At 28.3% G+C, this 16927-nt stretch overlaps 1 protein-coding gene across 1 annotated transcript in view; it reads left to right on the plus strand.

The window, feature by feature from the left end:
• Nucleotides 1–16927, plus strand: part of Gcn2 (eukaryotic translation initiation factor 2 alpha kinase Gcn2) — a 114375-nt gene that overhangs the window by 76589 nt on the left and 20859 nt on the right. The window contains exons 15-17 of the mRNA XM_075367176.1: nucleotides 4907–5081; nucleotides 6074–6458; nucleotides 7457–7647. Of these exons, the coding sequence (XP_075223291.1) occupies nucleotides 4907–5081; nucleotides 6074–6458; nucleotides 7457–7647 (751 nt within the window). The remainder of the gene's footprint in view (nucleotides 1–4906; nucleotides 5082–6073; nucleotides 6459–7456; nucleotides 7648–16927) is intronic.

A 16927-nucleotide genomic window follows, 5' to 3' on the forward strand; every position in this document is an offset into this window, starting at 1 on the left:
CATAGAGGAGGAAAATTTATTGTAAAGTTTTTTTTTTTTACAATTGGAGGTTTATAATTATAAATAATTAATAAATCAATATATTTAAATTAAAGGGAAAAAGCCAAATATGAACCTGATCTGCCTTCCCCTTTCAAGTTCCAAATATTTCATTAATTAAAATTTCATTTGGCTATAATTCTGGATTCAATGAAAAAAATAAGTACCATCATGATATATTGTTGAAAACTTCTCAATGAGGGCTTATTATTACTGCAGTTAAGAAAAAGTCCAAAATCCAGATTTTTTGGATTTTGGGCTTTTTTGGACACTTTTGATCCAGTTGATTGTAAACAATAGGGGAGGTGCATAACTAGATATTGGCTGCAGTCCTAAAACCAAAATTTCAACATTCTACAGCTAATCAATTTTTGAGTTATGCATGATGCATATGTACAGATATTGCGCCGAAATTAGTCAAAATGGATACTTTTGTTGAAATCTGAAAACTGAAATTTTTCACGATCACAATACTTCCTTTACTTTGTACAAGGAAGTAAAAAGAAATCAAAATTTAAATTAAAATTGTGAAAGTATTATTTAAAGTAGTAGCAGCAGCTCAATAAATTATTTACTAGCTAGATTTTAACCATCCAACATTAAATGTGAATAAAACTTATTGCCTTGTGCTTCTCAGGTAGGTGTAGTACTGCTGATCGCATAGATAGAATTTCCATCAATGATAACACCAATAGATAAAAAACGTTTTTTAATGTTTCTCTAAGTGTGAGATACCATTTCTTGAATTGCTTTTTTTACATATATTACAGTTTTGTAAATACAATTTTTTGTATCACCCTTAGTTTTAAATAAATTACACTTAAAAAAAATTTAAAATTTTTGCTAACTTCTTTGAGTGAAGCCCAAGCTGCACTTTATACATTATTTAACATTGAGTTAAATACATCATCTTTGACCAACTCTCTTATTTGAGAAACAACAAATATTCCTTCTTTAATTTTTCCTTCACTTCAGAAATTTCACTTCAGCAAATTCAGAAATTTCTTCCTGTTGTACAAAACTTCGGAACTATCCTTCATTGCTTTTACAAAATTTTTCATTACTCCTAGCTTGATATGGTGAGGGTGTAAAAATATTATTTTGGGTTCAACTAAGGGCTCATGAATAATATTTTTCCCTTTTGGAGTTAAGTTGTCTCGTTTCTTCCACTCTTTGGTAACATAATGTTTATCTCTAGCTCAGCTGTCCCATTCGCAAAGAAAACACATGTACTAACTGTACTAACTGTACTACTGTACTAACTGTATGCCTAACAAAATAGCTATAACTTTCAAATCACCACATATGTTCCAGCTGTGTTTTTAGAATATATTTTTTCAAGAACGTCTTTCATCACATCATATGTCTCTTTCAAATTAATTCCATAAGCGATTGGTATCGAAGGATATTTGTTGCCGTTGTGTAATAGAACCACTTTTAAACTATACTTGGATGAATCTATCAAAAGGCACCAGTCCTCAGATTTATGAACTTGTCCTAAGAGCAACATAAGCTCATCAATATTTGTGCAATAAACCAAATTATTTTCATACTAATTAATGTTAATATTTAATATTAATATTTACATATTAATACGTATTACGTATTTACATATTACATATTAATATTTTACATACTTTTTAATGGTGTTTTTAGATTTTTTTTGTGTCTTAACATTTTAGTTTGCTTTTTTGTTTTGTATTTGTTTTTAATGTTTTAGTATGTTCTGATTTTGTTTTTCATTTTCTACTTTGTTTTGATTTTTATTATTTTACTAGGTTTTGTATTTATATTTCCAGTTCTGTTTTCCGCGTTTTTATTTATTTTTTTATTGTGAATTTTTTAACTTCAGTTTTTTTATACACATCATATTCGGATGATAACACTGAAACATTTTTCTCCCAGAAAAAAGCCAAATAAAAAAAAATCTTTGATGAAGTTCTTTTTGTCGGCTTCGAAAGCCTGAAATTTTTGAATTTTTTTTAAAGTAAATTCCAACCTTGCAGTCTTGATCCTAACAGTTGAGCTTGATTTTTTTGATAAGTTTAAATCCCTAACCAAGTTATTTAATTCACCTTGTGATATAAGATGTGGCTTATTGGAAGATAATTCAAAATGAAAATCATTGTTGTCAGTATTGACTGATTCACTGCCTGATTCTTCGTTGCTGCTTTCGAAACAACATTCACAGGTGGCTCAGGAACTGGAATAATTTCACTGCAAGGTACAGGCCTGATTGCAGATTGCAATGAAGAATATTTTACAGTATATTTAGATTTTTTTCGAAATTCCAGACACTTGTTAAACAAAAGTAACAATCCTAAAAGTAACAAAAGTTACATGATCCTTTGGTTCACGCCAAACCATAGGTACACCAAATGACAAAGCCTTCCATGTACCTTTCAGGTATCCTATTAAATGTACAGAACAGTTAATGTATACTATACAAGGAGCCCATGTCTTATTCTGATCGCCAATTACACTGAAAGTACAAATGATATGCTTTTTTAATTAAAGGTGTAATTTTTTTCTATTTGATTTTACGGTAAACTCACCACATACATAACAAAGGCATCCACATCATTTACACAATTTCAAGGCATTATGATACTGCACTGTTAATAAACTTAAGACAGCAATAAGACTGAACAAAATTAATTCATTCCTAAATCCAATGCTTAATACTAACAACACAGGTGTATTTTCAGCTACATGTTATGACCTGCACAGACATGATTAATCTTGTCCATGAAGGCTTACTCTTCAGTATTAGATATGATGTCATAATATGTGATTATGATATGATTTAATTCTTTGTCTAGTATTGTTTATTTGTAGCTTACAAATTATGTTAACAAAGTTAAACAATAAAAAATGAGCTAACAAAATACAATATAGGAGCTTAAAATGCTAACTATATGTTGAAAAATGAAAAAATCCTTTAATTAAAATTTAAAAACTTTTCAAAAATGGTGGGTGATAGAAAGATTCTGAGTTCATATCCGTTTTCAGCATCAAGAAACAGATTAAAATCATGTATTGCACGATAGGAAACAAAAATTATGTTTATCACTGTTATTAATTCAACAATATTACATGAAATATTAAAAATCCCTTTATTCATATTATCAGATCGGTATTATTCGGCATCTTCATGAGTTGCTGATTAACAAAAATTTCAGATTTATGGTGTGTTGAATAAAAAAGTTAATAATAATTAAACTTTTCCTTTTAGTGAACTCCTCCATATTGGTTACAAATGTTAATTTTGACCTGAAGGTATAAAATATTCAGCTTTTACTATTGGATTATTTGGTGAATAATCAAAAATGAAAAAGAAACAATCATACAGGAAAAAGAAAGATAACATGAAGAATTAGTATTTTTTTTTTTTAAATTACTTATCATCCTATATAAATATGTACACAAAATAATTTTCAATAGCGGCTTCTGAATAATTTTGAATCATGTTTTAGTAATTTTTTATATTTAATGTATTTACCTTAACATCATTTCGACATAACTACTTTTTATCTTATAATTTGTTTTTATATTTATGATTTATCTTATATTGATATTATTTATGCAATGTATTTTTTCTACAGATTAGAATAAAGATTTATTTATTTGTTAAAAAAATGTGTATTATGACAGTTTTCCAGAACTCTACAATAAAGAATAAAAATTGCATTTACAAAATATTAGGTTGAGCTGATATTGAAAAAATTTAGATTGCAGATATAATGATACAATTTTTATTGTGCTTCCTTTTCTTTGCTTAATTTGGATTTTTAAAAAATTTTATTATTAATTTAATGTATCCCCTGATTAGTACTACTAATAAAAGTTAACATCATGTAATTATCAAAGGACAGCTGTACTAATTACTTTAACTAAATTGGTTTGCAGACTTAGAGGGATTAGATTAAAGTAAAGCAAACTGAAATAAAAGAAAAAAGAAACATATTATGTATTGTCTTTTGAAGAATATGCAGCTAATGAGTATCAGCTGTGATCAACATAATTTTTATAAATGCCTTATAAAGCACATAGAACTACCAGAATTCACTGTTCACACAGTAGGCAAACAGAATTACTGAAGTGTATAGGCCTCCTTTTTTTTTTTATTTTCATTGATGCTCAAAAAGCATTCCTGAGCACTTTATTCAAATTTTATCTATTTCTACAGAAATTAGCTTAATAAATATGGTTTTAGCTATTAGTATTCCAACTTTGCTTATTTTTTATGTATTAAGTTATTTCTTTCCTCTTTCAGTAGAGTAATGTGTTATCTCTTGACAAAAGTTTTTTTTGTATTACCTGTTCCAATCTTTGTTGTAACTAACTCTTGTACCATGCTTGAGGTATAAGAGGTGATTACAAAGAGTTATTTCCTAAGAGTTAGATGTTGACTATTATGCCAATTCTTGTAGTGAACAGAAATGTTTTCACAGTCCTGATAGTTGTCAATTGAATTTTCGTATTCATGTTGTGTTGATGTACAGTTAACGAAGAAGCATCTGAAACTATTTCATCTTTCTCTTTCCATGGCTGGATACTGGTAGGAATGTGGTTGTTTTTTTGTTATTTGTTGTACAATTTTTGTGAGTGATTTATTAGTATGTCAAATCTTTTATAACTTCTGCACTTGTCTGATCCAACTGATATATTTGTTATTTTCACTTATGTTCCGTGCTTTATGTTGCTTCATGTTGTGAGAGAATAAATAAGTTTTAATTCATTAAATTTGTAACTTACTGTAGTCTTATTTATAAAATACATTGTTATTATTGTTGTTCTGTTTGCAAATAGAACAATAGTTACTATTGTTGTTTTGTTTGTAAATTAATAAGTTTCAATTTTCTAGGTGGTTGTTAAATCATGATCCTAGTAAGAGGCCAAATTCACAAGATCTGTTACAGTCTGATAAGATACCACCACCACAGATGGAAGATGCTGAATTACAGGAAATGGTGCGACATACTTTATCCAATCCGCAGAGTAAAGCTTACAAACATCTAGTTGCTGCATGCTTCAAACAGGTGGTTTAACTATTTTTATAATTTAACTCTTTTAGAACAGATAAAAATTTCACTGAAATTTTTTATTTCAAAATTTTTCACTTTTAATTTGTGCTAATTATTATATTTAGTATTATCATTTGCATTTAAATTTACCTGTTTCCACAGATATATTATAATCTGTGTATTAGTGCTTATTACAAAAAACAATTTACTAGTTTTCATTTTAAAAATAAAAAATTAAAACTGGTTGCAACAAGCAGTAATTGAAGCTATAATAGTAATAGTAAATTGTAAATTCACATATGTATACACATGCATCCATTATATCTTGATGAGATGACTAATACTTTTTTGTATTTTTATTGCAATGGTTTCTCCAATAATAAAAAATAGATATATCAGCTTTTTGAGTTACCATTGGTCATTAAATACAGAAGTTATTATTTATATTGGCCAATGATATCTTTCTGTTGGCTGACCAGTTAATGTGGAAGTTAGCATGCTTGCTGGTTTCTAGGTGGTCTCCAGCTCAATTCCTGGCAAGGGTCTAGTATTTTACCTATCATTTTATTTTTCTTGTTAAAATGTATGAAAAACATATTCATGGTTGTAATATTGAAATAAGGGTAAATATGTTAATTTTTAAATTTTGAGGTAATGTTTTGAAATACTTTGTGAGCTATTTCCACTCATAAAGGCCTGGAGAGATAGATCAGTAATACCATCGCTCATCTTATTTATACATTAAAGTAGTTTCATTGATCTGATTTCATTAAACCTTTCATATACTCTTTACTATCAACTATTGTAAAAATTGCCAAATTATCTTGTTTCCGCATAGAAAAAAGTGTTAACAATAATAATCATTTTTGTTGTACATAGTAAAAATAATATTTATTGATGTAATGAGTATTAAACACAACCCTTGATTAATTGATTAATTGATCTAATGGTTATTAATATTTTTAATTTATTGATACCTGTATTATTTCTATAAACTTATTTTTCAGGAAGTATCTGCTGGTCAAGATATAACATACGATATGTCATCAGGAAAAGGTGGATTTTATTTACAGATATTAGAAAATACTATTGAACACGTTAAGAAAATATTTAAAAGACATGGTGCTATCAGTCTTATTACACCACTATTTACCCCTTGTCGTCATCATATTCTTCCAGAATCTGTAGTACGGTTGATGACACGTTGGGGTGGTGTTGTTATGGCTCCACATAATTTGCGTGCTCCATTTGCTCGATATCTTGCTCAAAATCCTTCTATTACACAAATGAAACGTTATGCTATCGATAGAGTTTATAGAGAAAGAAGGATACATGGGTGCCATCCAAGAGAATTGTATGAGTGTGCTTTTGATATAGTAACTCCAATTCCGAGTGAGTATTGTTATTTGACTATTAAATACGTTGATGAATATTTATTATTTAACATTAGTAATGAGATATTAACAGCAGAATATACTACCAGCTTATATTTATTTTTTAATTGTTGAAAAAAATGACCAGTTTATAAAAAAAAATTGTAAAATTAGAGTGTTGGTCATGTTGAGTAAAATTAATAAATAACTTAAATTGGTTGGAAAAGGGATCTAAAACTTGAGTGTACAACATCAATGATTATGTTGATATTTATAAGATTCAGTATTTAACTTGGGTTATGTTGCTGAAATTGTGTTACTTATGATAACTTATATAACTTAACATCATTTCTTATAGTAACTTAACAAGTAATAATAAGTCATCAATTAAGATTAATAAGTAATTTTTAATTACTTTCACTGATTTGTACTTCCTCAGAATATATTTTTTTTAATCACTAAAATTAAACTTCTGAAGAGGGTGAGATTTCTGTGTTTCTGTGAAAGTATTTGACTTAAACAAAAGTAATAAGTGGTGGATTTAAAGATAATTTTATTAAATTAACTTATGATTAAGCATACTGATTAATTATATAAGTCATTCAGTTGATAAAATCTAAGTGGATCATTAAATATGATTCTGTTTTTTTTTTTTTTTTCATTGGATATTAATTGTGTAATATGAAAATATACATTTATAAATGATAGCAAATCGTAACCCTGGATAATTTGGTAAACTGTATCCTTTTCGATCTGATAATTCTACAACATGCAAAATGCCTCTGAACATAACTTGTGGAAACTTATGGTTGTAAAGTAAGGTTAAAATAAGTTACACAAGTCATGTTTTAGTAAACCAGTTTCCATAGAATGCAGGAATTTGTCAATGATGTATATATTTTGTATTGGCATACTTTTTAATGACCGTAGTGAAAAGTTTACAAATTTATTAAATGATTTTAGTATTGAAATATATATTTATTTATGCATGTAATTTTGTTTTATGTTTTATTGAAGATGGGTTTGAGATGGTTGAAGCAGAGTTGTTATCAGTTGTTTGGGAAGTATTGAATGAGTTTCCAGTTTTAATGCCAAAGAACTGTTTAATTAGATTAAATCATACCTCTATATTAAGAGCATTATTATTACATTGCAGTATTGAACCCAGTCGTCATGAACATGTTTGCAGTTTATTATCTAAAGCGAAGGTAAATAATTTTATTCCAATTTTTTTATTATTTCTTTTCAAATATTAAATCAAACATCTGTTTTTAACATATTTGTACAACTTGGGATCATTTAATGTATTAAATGTTATACAATCAATTACCAGCTTATTGAAAATGTTTTTATGTTAAAAAAAAAATGCTTATTGCTTCATTGGAGTTCAACCTTTTTATCTTTTATGATTGCTTCATGTTGTTGTTGGTACTTTATATTATACATACTGAATATAGTATTTGATCTTATTTACCTAATATCACTAACCTAGGAAATTTTACATTTTAGATTAAAACACAAAGAAGTTTACTTCAAATATTGCGTTAATTATTTTAAATATTACGTAAATGAAAAAGATTTATTACTTTATAAAAACTTTCTCTATGTCAGAGTTCACATTCTTCTTCATTGCGTAAGATGAATGATGCTGAACAATGGCTAAAGAGAATAAAATGTAGTAAGTTCTAATGCTAAGTTATTATTATATAAGAGAATAAAAAGTCATAATTATTAACCTTAGTTGCTGATATTTTAGTAGGATATGTAGTATTTTTTTTTTTGTAAGTAATAAAAATGAAGTCAATAAAGAAAAAGAACTTAAGTTTTATATCAGGTGACAACTAACCAGTTTATTAGGTAGCTGTTGAGCATGCTAACCTTAGGATTTCACATTTACCAGTGACAGAAATGGCGAAATATACGGAACTTTGCAATGTTAATGTTACTGTGAGAGGAGATATATAAAAGTAGTTATAGATATAAACAGCTGATGTGTTTTGAAACTGGCAGCATGGACTTCATAAATGGACATTTTTGCAGAATATCTGTAAAGCTCGAGGGGAACTCTGTCAAGAAGCAAATGGAATTTGTCTAGATATAGTCAAAAGTATGCTTGAGATTTAGGATAGATATTACAAACAATTCTAAAAACAAATCTTTACTAGGTTTGCCTGCTGGTATGGAAGGAGAAGCTTGTTTTTTCTTTGAAGTGTCTTGAAAAGATAATTGTCAGGTTTCATCAGATTTAAAGCTTTTGCCAAGTTTTGTTTTAAAACTGAAAGATCAGCTTCAGAGACTTATGAACACTTAGAAAACAGCTTTTGGGAATAAAATGTCTGAGCTAGATATTTTATCTGTATTTATCTGATTCAACAGATTCAAAGATGGCCACAAATCAGTTGAAGATGTTCACTGGTCCAGCCAGTCTTCCACTTCAAAACTAATGAAAACATTGTGAAAGTTCACTATTTATGTGCTTTAACACTTAAGAACTTCAAAAACAGTTTCTGGGAATAAATTTCGACTGGTCAAATGTTTTTATCGTGTTCAATAAATTCAAAGATGACCACAATCAGTTGAAGTTGACCTCTGTTCCAGCTGGCCTTCCTTTCAAAAACCAACAAAAACATTATGAAAGTTCACAATTTAGTTTGCTTTAAATATAGACTTACAATTAGGGAGATAGCTGATGAACTGAATTTAAGTTTCTGTGTGGTTGAATAAATTGTAACTGAAGGTTTGAAAATATGTCGCATGTCCTCGAAATTCATTCTGAAATTGTTGTCATACCGGCAGAAACAACACCAACTTGAAGTGTCCCAAAAACTGTTTACTTGGGTTGAAACTGACCCAGATTTGTTAAATAGTAATTATGGATGGCAATGAATCTTCTTAGGTTTATGGGTATGACCCAGAAACAAAGGTGCATCATAGCTTATTGCAGTGGAAGGGTCAAGGGTTAAGTTTGCCATGAAACAAAAAAAGGACAACAGTTGGTTTAATGTAAAGACTATGTTGGTGGCTTTCTTTGATGCTATGGGTATTAAATGCATCAAGAATTTGTCCCTAGCGGTCAGACAGTCAACCAGGAATACTATAATATTGTCCTTCAGCATTTGCATGAAAATGTATGTAAGACTTGAACTCTGAGACAAGGATTAGGTTCTCCACCATGACATTGTGTGCCAGTTCATCATGCGTTATCGATCACTGAATTTTTGGTCCAAGTTCCTGTGTTTCTGTAACTTCCTTATTCCCCTGATTTAGCTCTTTCCAACTTCTATCTGTTTCCTAAATTATAATTTCTACTGAAAGGGAACCAATTTGACTCAGTTGAAGATATCTAGGCAAATATGGAGAGGTTTTTAACCCTCTGAATGAATATGGATAGAGGATCCTTAAGAAAGAGAATTTCCTGGAATGCTTTCAAAAGTGGAAACACCATTGGAGTCCATATGTTCAATCAGAAAGAGACTACTTTGAAGGAGATCCATCATAATAGCCTTAAAAGTGCTACCATTTTGAAATTACAAACCCAGTCTTAAAACTCACACATCTCATAAAATTCAATCTTAAAATTCATCACAAACTTCATGTGATGAAAGAGATCCTCATAAGAGATTTGCCCTGGATTCAAAGGATTGATGATGCAAATACATACACGAGGTCATGGAATTATAAGAATTATTTTTCCTTATAAAACTTATTATTGTAAAGTATTGCAAATGCAAAAAAAAAATATTAGTAATATTCTCCTGAATTATGATAACAGAGTAATCAACTTTTAAGATTTCAAGAAATTTTAAGACTTCGACAGTAAAAATCAATGCAGGCAATGAATGTCATGAGGAAGAAAAAACTTACCGAGGAATGAGAATGAAATGTATGTTGTAGAAGAAAGTCAAAGAGCAAAGGAACAAGAACTGAAGGTTGAATAATACAACCAAATATTGAGAAAATAGATATCAGCATGAAAGGATTGACAGGTTGTCTATTCAGCAGTAAACTGTTTAATAGGTAGACAACTCTGTTTATATTTATTTACAGTGTTTTTGTTGGTAAGTGGTAGCTGATGTGTGGTTAAAGATAGGGATAGAATGATAATAATGAATGTCAGTTACTGCATCGTGGCATGTGGATAATTTGTCAGTGATTTTGATGTGAAAACACAAAAAATGTGTTTTCACATCAATCTAATCATACTTGAACCACTAATACTGAACTATTACTAGTAAACCTTCATTAAAAAAAAAACAAAAAAACAGTACTTTTATGTTTTGGTTCAAACAAAGTGTTTAACAAGTGTTTACTTAAGTACTAAATAATTTCTTAGGCCTAAGTTTTAATAAAATAGGTAAAAATATAATAAAAGTATTATTTCATGATGACCGATGTGTTCACCCTTTTGTGAAACAAAATGCTCGAGCACATTTAATACTGTACACATTGAGCAATATGTAGAGCATTGTTTTTGTTGATTTTTATTTTATATAAATTTTATTATTTATTTTTCCAATTTATTATTTTTGATAGGAAAAATAAATGTGATTTTACATTTGTTAAATGAAGTAATCAAAATTATTAACATCGCCATTGCACTAGGCTAATTATGAATTTGTTGTAGATGATTTTATGAGAAAGTACTTGATGATTTAGCTGGGCTACAGTCTTTCAATCATTGTATTGCTTACTAAATTCTTTCTTTCAGTTTGCAGTTGTTTCAGCAGTACATGTCTTTACACTTTGATATAGTAGCAGTTAAGCCCAGTTTCTGGAACTTTATTTTTTTCTCTTTGTACTTTGCAGTTTAAATGTGTTTAAGAAGATGCAGATGTGCTACTTCTTTCAGTCACTTCAAAGATTGCAATAGATCCAGGTATATTTGAGTAGACCAGGTTTTCTTTTACATTATTTTAAAAATTCCTTCTCCCTTTAAGTTTTAACTTTTTGTTGTTTCCAGAAGTTGTTACATCTATTTTTTTTCTGTTGCATTTTTCGTATGGTTAAGTAGTACTGTATTTGCACAAATATACAACAGCCCTTCCGTTTTTTAATTTAATTTTCAGGAAAAAGGTTGTAGAAATTTTTTTCCACAGTAAAATTTTACCATTAATAAAAAATTTATTACATAATGCTATATACTTTTTATTATACTATTATATTAGTATTTTATTATATTATTGTATTATATTTTATATATTTGCTTAAATTTTATGTTTCAAAAGTATCGTAATAAAAAGAAAAAGATGTGAAACTGTATACAAGAGTTTTAGTAAGAAATATTTTAAAAGAATTAATTTTTAATTAAATTTATTTTTATTTAGAATTAATTTTTTTAATTTTTATTTGAAGTGTTTTTATTTTCATGAGAAAATATTGCATTAAATAACTCACTCCTTCACAGAAGTTCACACACAACATACGAATACTTAAATTGATGCTATTATCAGTACTGCCATCTGAAAATTGTTGTTTTCATTATTTGATTCTTCTTCCCGCAGATTATTATCTTCAGTTCCATATAATTTATTGCTAATCCAACATTTTTTTTAAATTCTTGTCTAATGCTATCTGGTGTTTATCAAGTTCAACTTAATAATCTACTTGCATATAAGCTTTTTTTTTATTTTTCCAGTAGGAATTAGCTGAATGTTGCTTCGCATCCAACAATTTTTTTTTGGAAAGATTGCTAATCTTTAAAAGGCTTGTTCACAACTACATTCAAAATCTTAACTGTAAAGTCATACCATCAGGTTTTACAACCGAATCTGTGTTTAGTTTTTTACTTCCTATTTTACATTTTTGGTTAAATGACCTCTGAGTGCATCTAATATTAACTACACTCGTCTAAGACCTAAGTTTTTAGACTCATTCAATCCTACCTTTTTCATTTATTTATACAGTAATGTTTTTTGATAGCGTTTCTTTTGGCAATGTTTTTTCCTTTAAAATCAAATTGTGGCAATTTTCATCCATCAGCTAACATACACAGCATAACAGTTATCCGTGCTTTTTCATTTCCACTTGTTTAAATTAACACAAATTTTTTTACTTTTTATGTTGACTGTTTGGTTTATAGGCACGTCAAAAAAAGTGAGAGTTTGATCAGCATTACCTGTTCTATCTACTGGCTAATTGTATGTTTTTTTCTAAAATTTATAGTGTTTCTGGAAAGCAATAAGTTTCCTCTTTATCCACTGGTAATTGTTGAGCTAATGTTGTATAACATCTTAAGGCTAACTCATTCCTTTTCATCATGTGCCTACACCAATCTAAACTGCCTTTAAAATTTTCTTCACCAATTTTACCGCATTTAATCATGATTGTGTCTCTTGTAATACAAAATCCTTTACTTAAATCTTCTTTAATGAATTTGACAACTAAAATTCATCTATTTCTTGAAAGGAGCTTGCCTTTGGTCCTCTGAAAGATATCTGGGAAAATATTGTGGTCAATAAGAGTCATTCTGTTAAAACATTATAAATTTTTGTTGACACCATATTATTTGGATGCACTAATATTATTAGATTTTTGACCTAACATATTACTTGTAATTTAAATTTTGCATCAACATTTTGGTAACTTTTTACACATTCATTCATATCTGCAGAAAAAAATTACAATAAATAATTCTTTTAAAACGGGATAACTTCAAGATAAATAGCATTAAACAGAGTTGAGAATGAAAACAAAGTTTATATTCAAACAAAAAAATTGAAAATATTTGAATTTTAGTGAAACCTGTTTTAAAAACACATCTCTATGTAAAGGACAATTTCAAAATTCCCAGATCCAAAGGTTGTTTAATACAACAACCTTTACATAAGGACCTGTGTTTACTTTGCACATTGTAATCCTAACTGTTCATAACTCTTAACCGTATGTACTGGTTGATAATAAGTAAGAAGGATAATCCTTGTATTGAATCACTTTATCAGGTTAGGAAAAAAATTAACAAATACTCAACAAAAATAAAGTGTTTAAATATTATTTGAAGAAAAAATTTAATTAAATGAAATAAAAAAAAAGTGGTTTCATGGAAATGGGAAAATTAAAAACATTCACTCGGTTAAGTAGACAAATTTAAACGTCCCTTTTCTTGAAGTTTGAAAGTATGTAAATAATATTGTTTTAAATTTACCTATATATTAATTTAAAAAGTCAATCTAATAAACTTATGAACATAAGAAATTCTTAATAAAATACATTTATTAATAATAATAGGTGATTATAATAACTTCAGGTAATTATTACTTTAAATATAAACTGAAATAAGTCCCCTGTCACAAATATAGTAACGAAAGTAAACAATTAAATAACTTAAAAACCTGGTTGCATCCAAATGTGTAGATTGCCCCAGATATAGTTTGAACCTATAGAACGGTGTATAGAACATATGTAGATTGTACTCCCCCATATATAGATTGGTAAAGCATATAGGAAACCTATATGTATTCAGGCAAATATTTGGTAATCTTTTTCAGTTAAATAAAAACTGTTTTTCCTGTATCTTTATACAACTCTTTAAGTTCATTCATGCAGAATCCTTTACGCATAAAACAGTTGGCAATTTTGATTTCTCAAATGTTGCTTATTATTTATCTACATTGAATAGTACTCTGTTGTACTTTTTACTAACAATTTTGGCCTGTTCCTTTCAATATTGCTTGACAATGTGCTTCCTTCAACTACTCTGTATAGAATGATATCCATTTTCAACTGTATTGGAATTCACTATAAACACAAGACATGATTTTCACCTAACTACTTACCTAAAATGAGAGACTTACCTTGGTTAAGTGAAAGCTCCTCTCACTCGCTCTTTCTCTCTCTCGATGCTGCTAGAGGAGGGAAGAAGAATGCAGGTTTCAAATTTATCAGGACAAATAAGGGAAAATTGTTTGTGAGGAAAGTAGAAAATGAACCGATATGTATTGACAATGTGCAGTGGAAAAAATCATTAAAAAGTGGATTCTTTTTAGAAGTGTTAAGTAGCAATTTTGATTTACTGTATTTTATGGAAACATTTTATCAATCAGATATTGATAAATGGAGTGCTGTTACAGCATGGCTATTATGTTTATCATGAAGGTAAAAATTTCATTTGTTCTGGCCAAAGTAAGTGAGATGGTAGTAACAATAAAAGTTAGTAACAATATAATGGTTATGAAATAGTGCATGTGTTAAAAGTCAAATGTAAATAATATTTTTGTGTAATTTGTTGTGTTTTCAATCCTCCTTTTTCTAAATCTGAAGTTTTTTTTTGTTTCTTTGGTTGTTTCTTGTTTCTAAAAAATTATTAAATATAATTATTCTAAATATAAATTTTCAGTTTTACGTGCATAATTTTTCTGAAATAACAAGAAGTAACTTTTAATTTGGGTAGTATTAATGATAGCAATTAAAGTTCTTATTACTAATGTCCTTGACTATACTGAATAGTGAGTGTATCTAATGTAAATGGACAAAAATTAGATTTGGTACTGATTAATGAATCGGATCGTCTATCAGCAGTTAAAGATAAACTGTCACATGTTAAAGAAAACTTACACCATCCACTGTTAATTATCTATAGTCTATCAAATATAGTGTTAAGTTTCAAAACGATGCTCCATTTTTTTAGAAGTAAGTTTTAATTTTATTAAAGTAAATTTTTTAGAAATGTCTATGTTAAGTTGAATTGATTGAAACTTTGTAAATAATTTCATTATTGTAAATATAAGTGTTGATTGGTTAATTCTTAAAATTGAGAATTGTTTAACTTAACAGTAGTCTTAACTAATGCTAAAAGCAGAAGTTATAATATGATGTAAAATAATTTTAATGAAGTGATATTTGAAAAGGAGTTTAACATGAAACAAAGCTTTATAAATAATTTTTAACCTGACAAAATTTAAAGAAGCTATAAGAAATGTAAAATTTAAGATTAATTTACTCTGTTCAAAATATATTCAGAATCTTGCAAGTGCTATGAATATTGATAATAGAAACTTGTGGACTTTCGTTAAGAATAGAAGATCCAATATTCACAAGTATGGTAACTCTTGCTTCAGTAGTAATAGGGAAATGGCACAAGATTTTTTAGAATGTTTAACAGACTCCTCTGACTATCCAAATTGACTATGGACGCTTCACTTCTTCACAATTTATCAGCTATTTTCTGTTTTTTAGCCTAGTCCATCAACTCATAATCATACAGCAAAAGAATGGGTATAGCATCGATTTTTTTTTTTTAATGTATTTCCTTCTTGCTTCAAGTTCAATCTACTGTAAGATTTCTGGAATAATCTGAAATAATAATTTATTCTGAGGCTATTTTTTTGTTTTAGTATGTTATTGTATATCTAACCAAAAATGGCTGTTTAAAGTATTAACTGCAGGAATAAGAATATTCTGGAATAATTACCTTCTGGAATAAGTGTAATTTCACAAGTCCACAACACAAGTAAAATGTCCATAGAGCAATTAACAAATCCACACCAAAAAAAAGAAGAAAAACTGTATTAGGCTTCTAGAACAAGTGCAACTAGCAAGGGGGTCAAAGTCCAAACTTGTCTTAGAACAGCAGTGTAACTAACAAATGTATAAAAAACTAAATCAAATTGAAAGGAAATTTCTGAATAAACAAGATCTGGTTGATCAAGAGTGTGTCACACACATCTAATTGTAAAATATATCAGTATAAAAACTGTATTTTTGATAAACAAGACAATTATCACCTATCTTAATAAAGTAATATAAGATATTTGTTACTTTATTAACATAGATAATTTCTTTAGAAGATAATTTTCTTTCCAGGGCCAGTGTAAAGTTATGAATATCGTTCAAACTTACCATCCTCTGGTAATTGTTAGTTGTGTTTGTCACTAGTCAATATAGTTTGATGATTGTCGGGTATTATATCATCTTTCCATTGAAAACAGCTTAACTAGGCTTTCTAACATGCAGGCACTATACAAACATTTAACGTCATAATGTTTTATAATATGTACGGATTTTGATCTATCATAGTTTTTAAAGTTGCCTTATAAGAAAGTTGTGCTGATGGTATAAATTGAAAAGGATTAAGACAAGTTAGGTTGTAATTTTTATACATAAACTGTTTAAATACATTAGCTAACAATATTGTTATTCATTTAATATATCAGTACAAATATCCCCCAATTACTTTAAGTCAAATCTTTTCATTATGGACTTTATGTTTTGTTATCCCATTTTGATATTTCCCTTCTTTGTTATAGGGTTGTACAAATGTATTTTTATGGAGTAATTGTAAATTGTGATAAACATTAATGTCTCTCATGCGAGCTTGTGATCAATGTACAATATTTTTTCCCAGTGATCCTGACTATTAACAATAGAAATGTATAGCATGTTTGCCGTAATCTTTTCATGTTTAGGCCCGCTCATCTGTTATAGAAATATTTAGAGATTAGTTTTCCACTTCCAATGAATACTGGATGTATTCTCCTTCAAATGTACTACAAC

The sequence above is a fragment of the Lycorma delicatula genome, chromosome 5 (genome assembly GCF_047948215.1).
Source record: "Lycorma delicatula isolate Av1 chromosome 5, ASM4794821v1, whole genome shotgun sequence".
In the NCBI taxonomy this organism is placed as follows: Eukaryota; Metazoa; Arthropoda; class Insecta; order Hemiptera; family Fulgoridae; genus Lycorma; species Lycorma delicatula.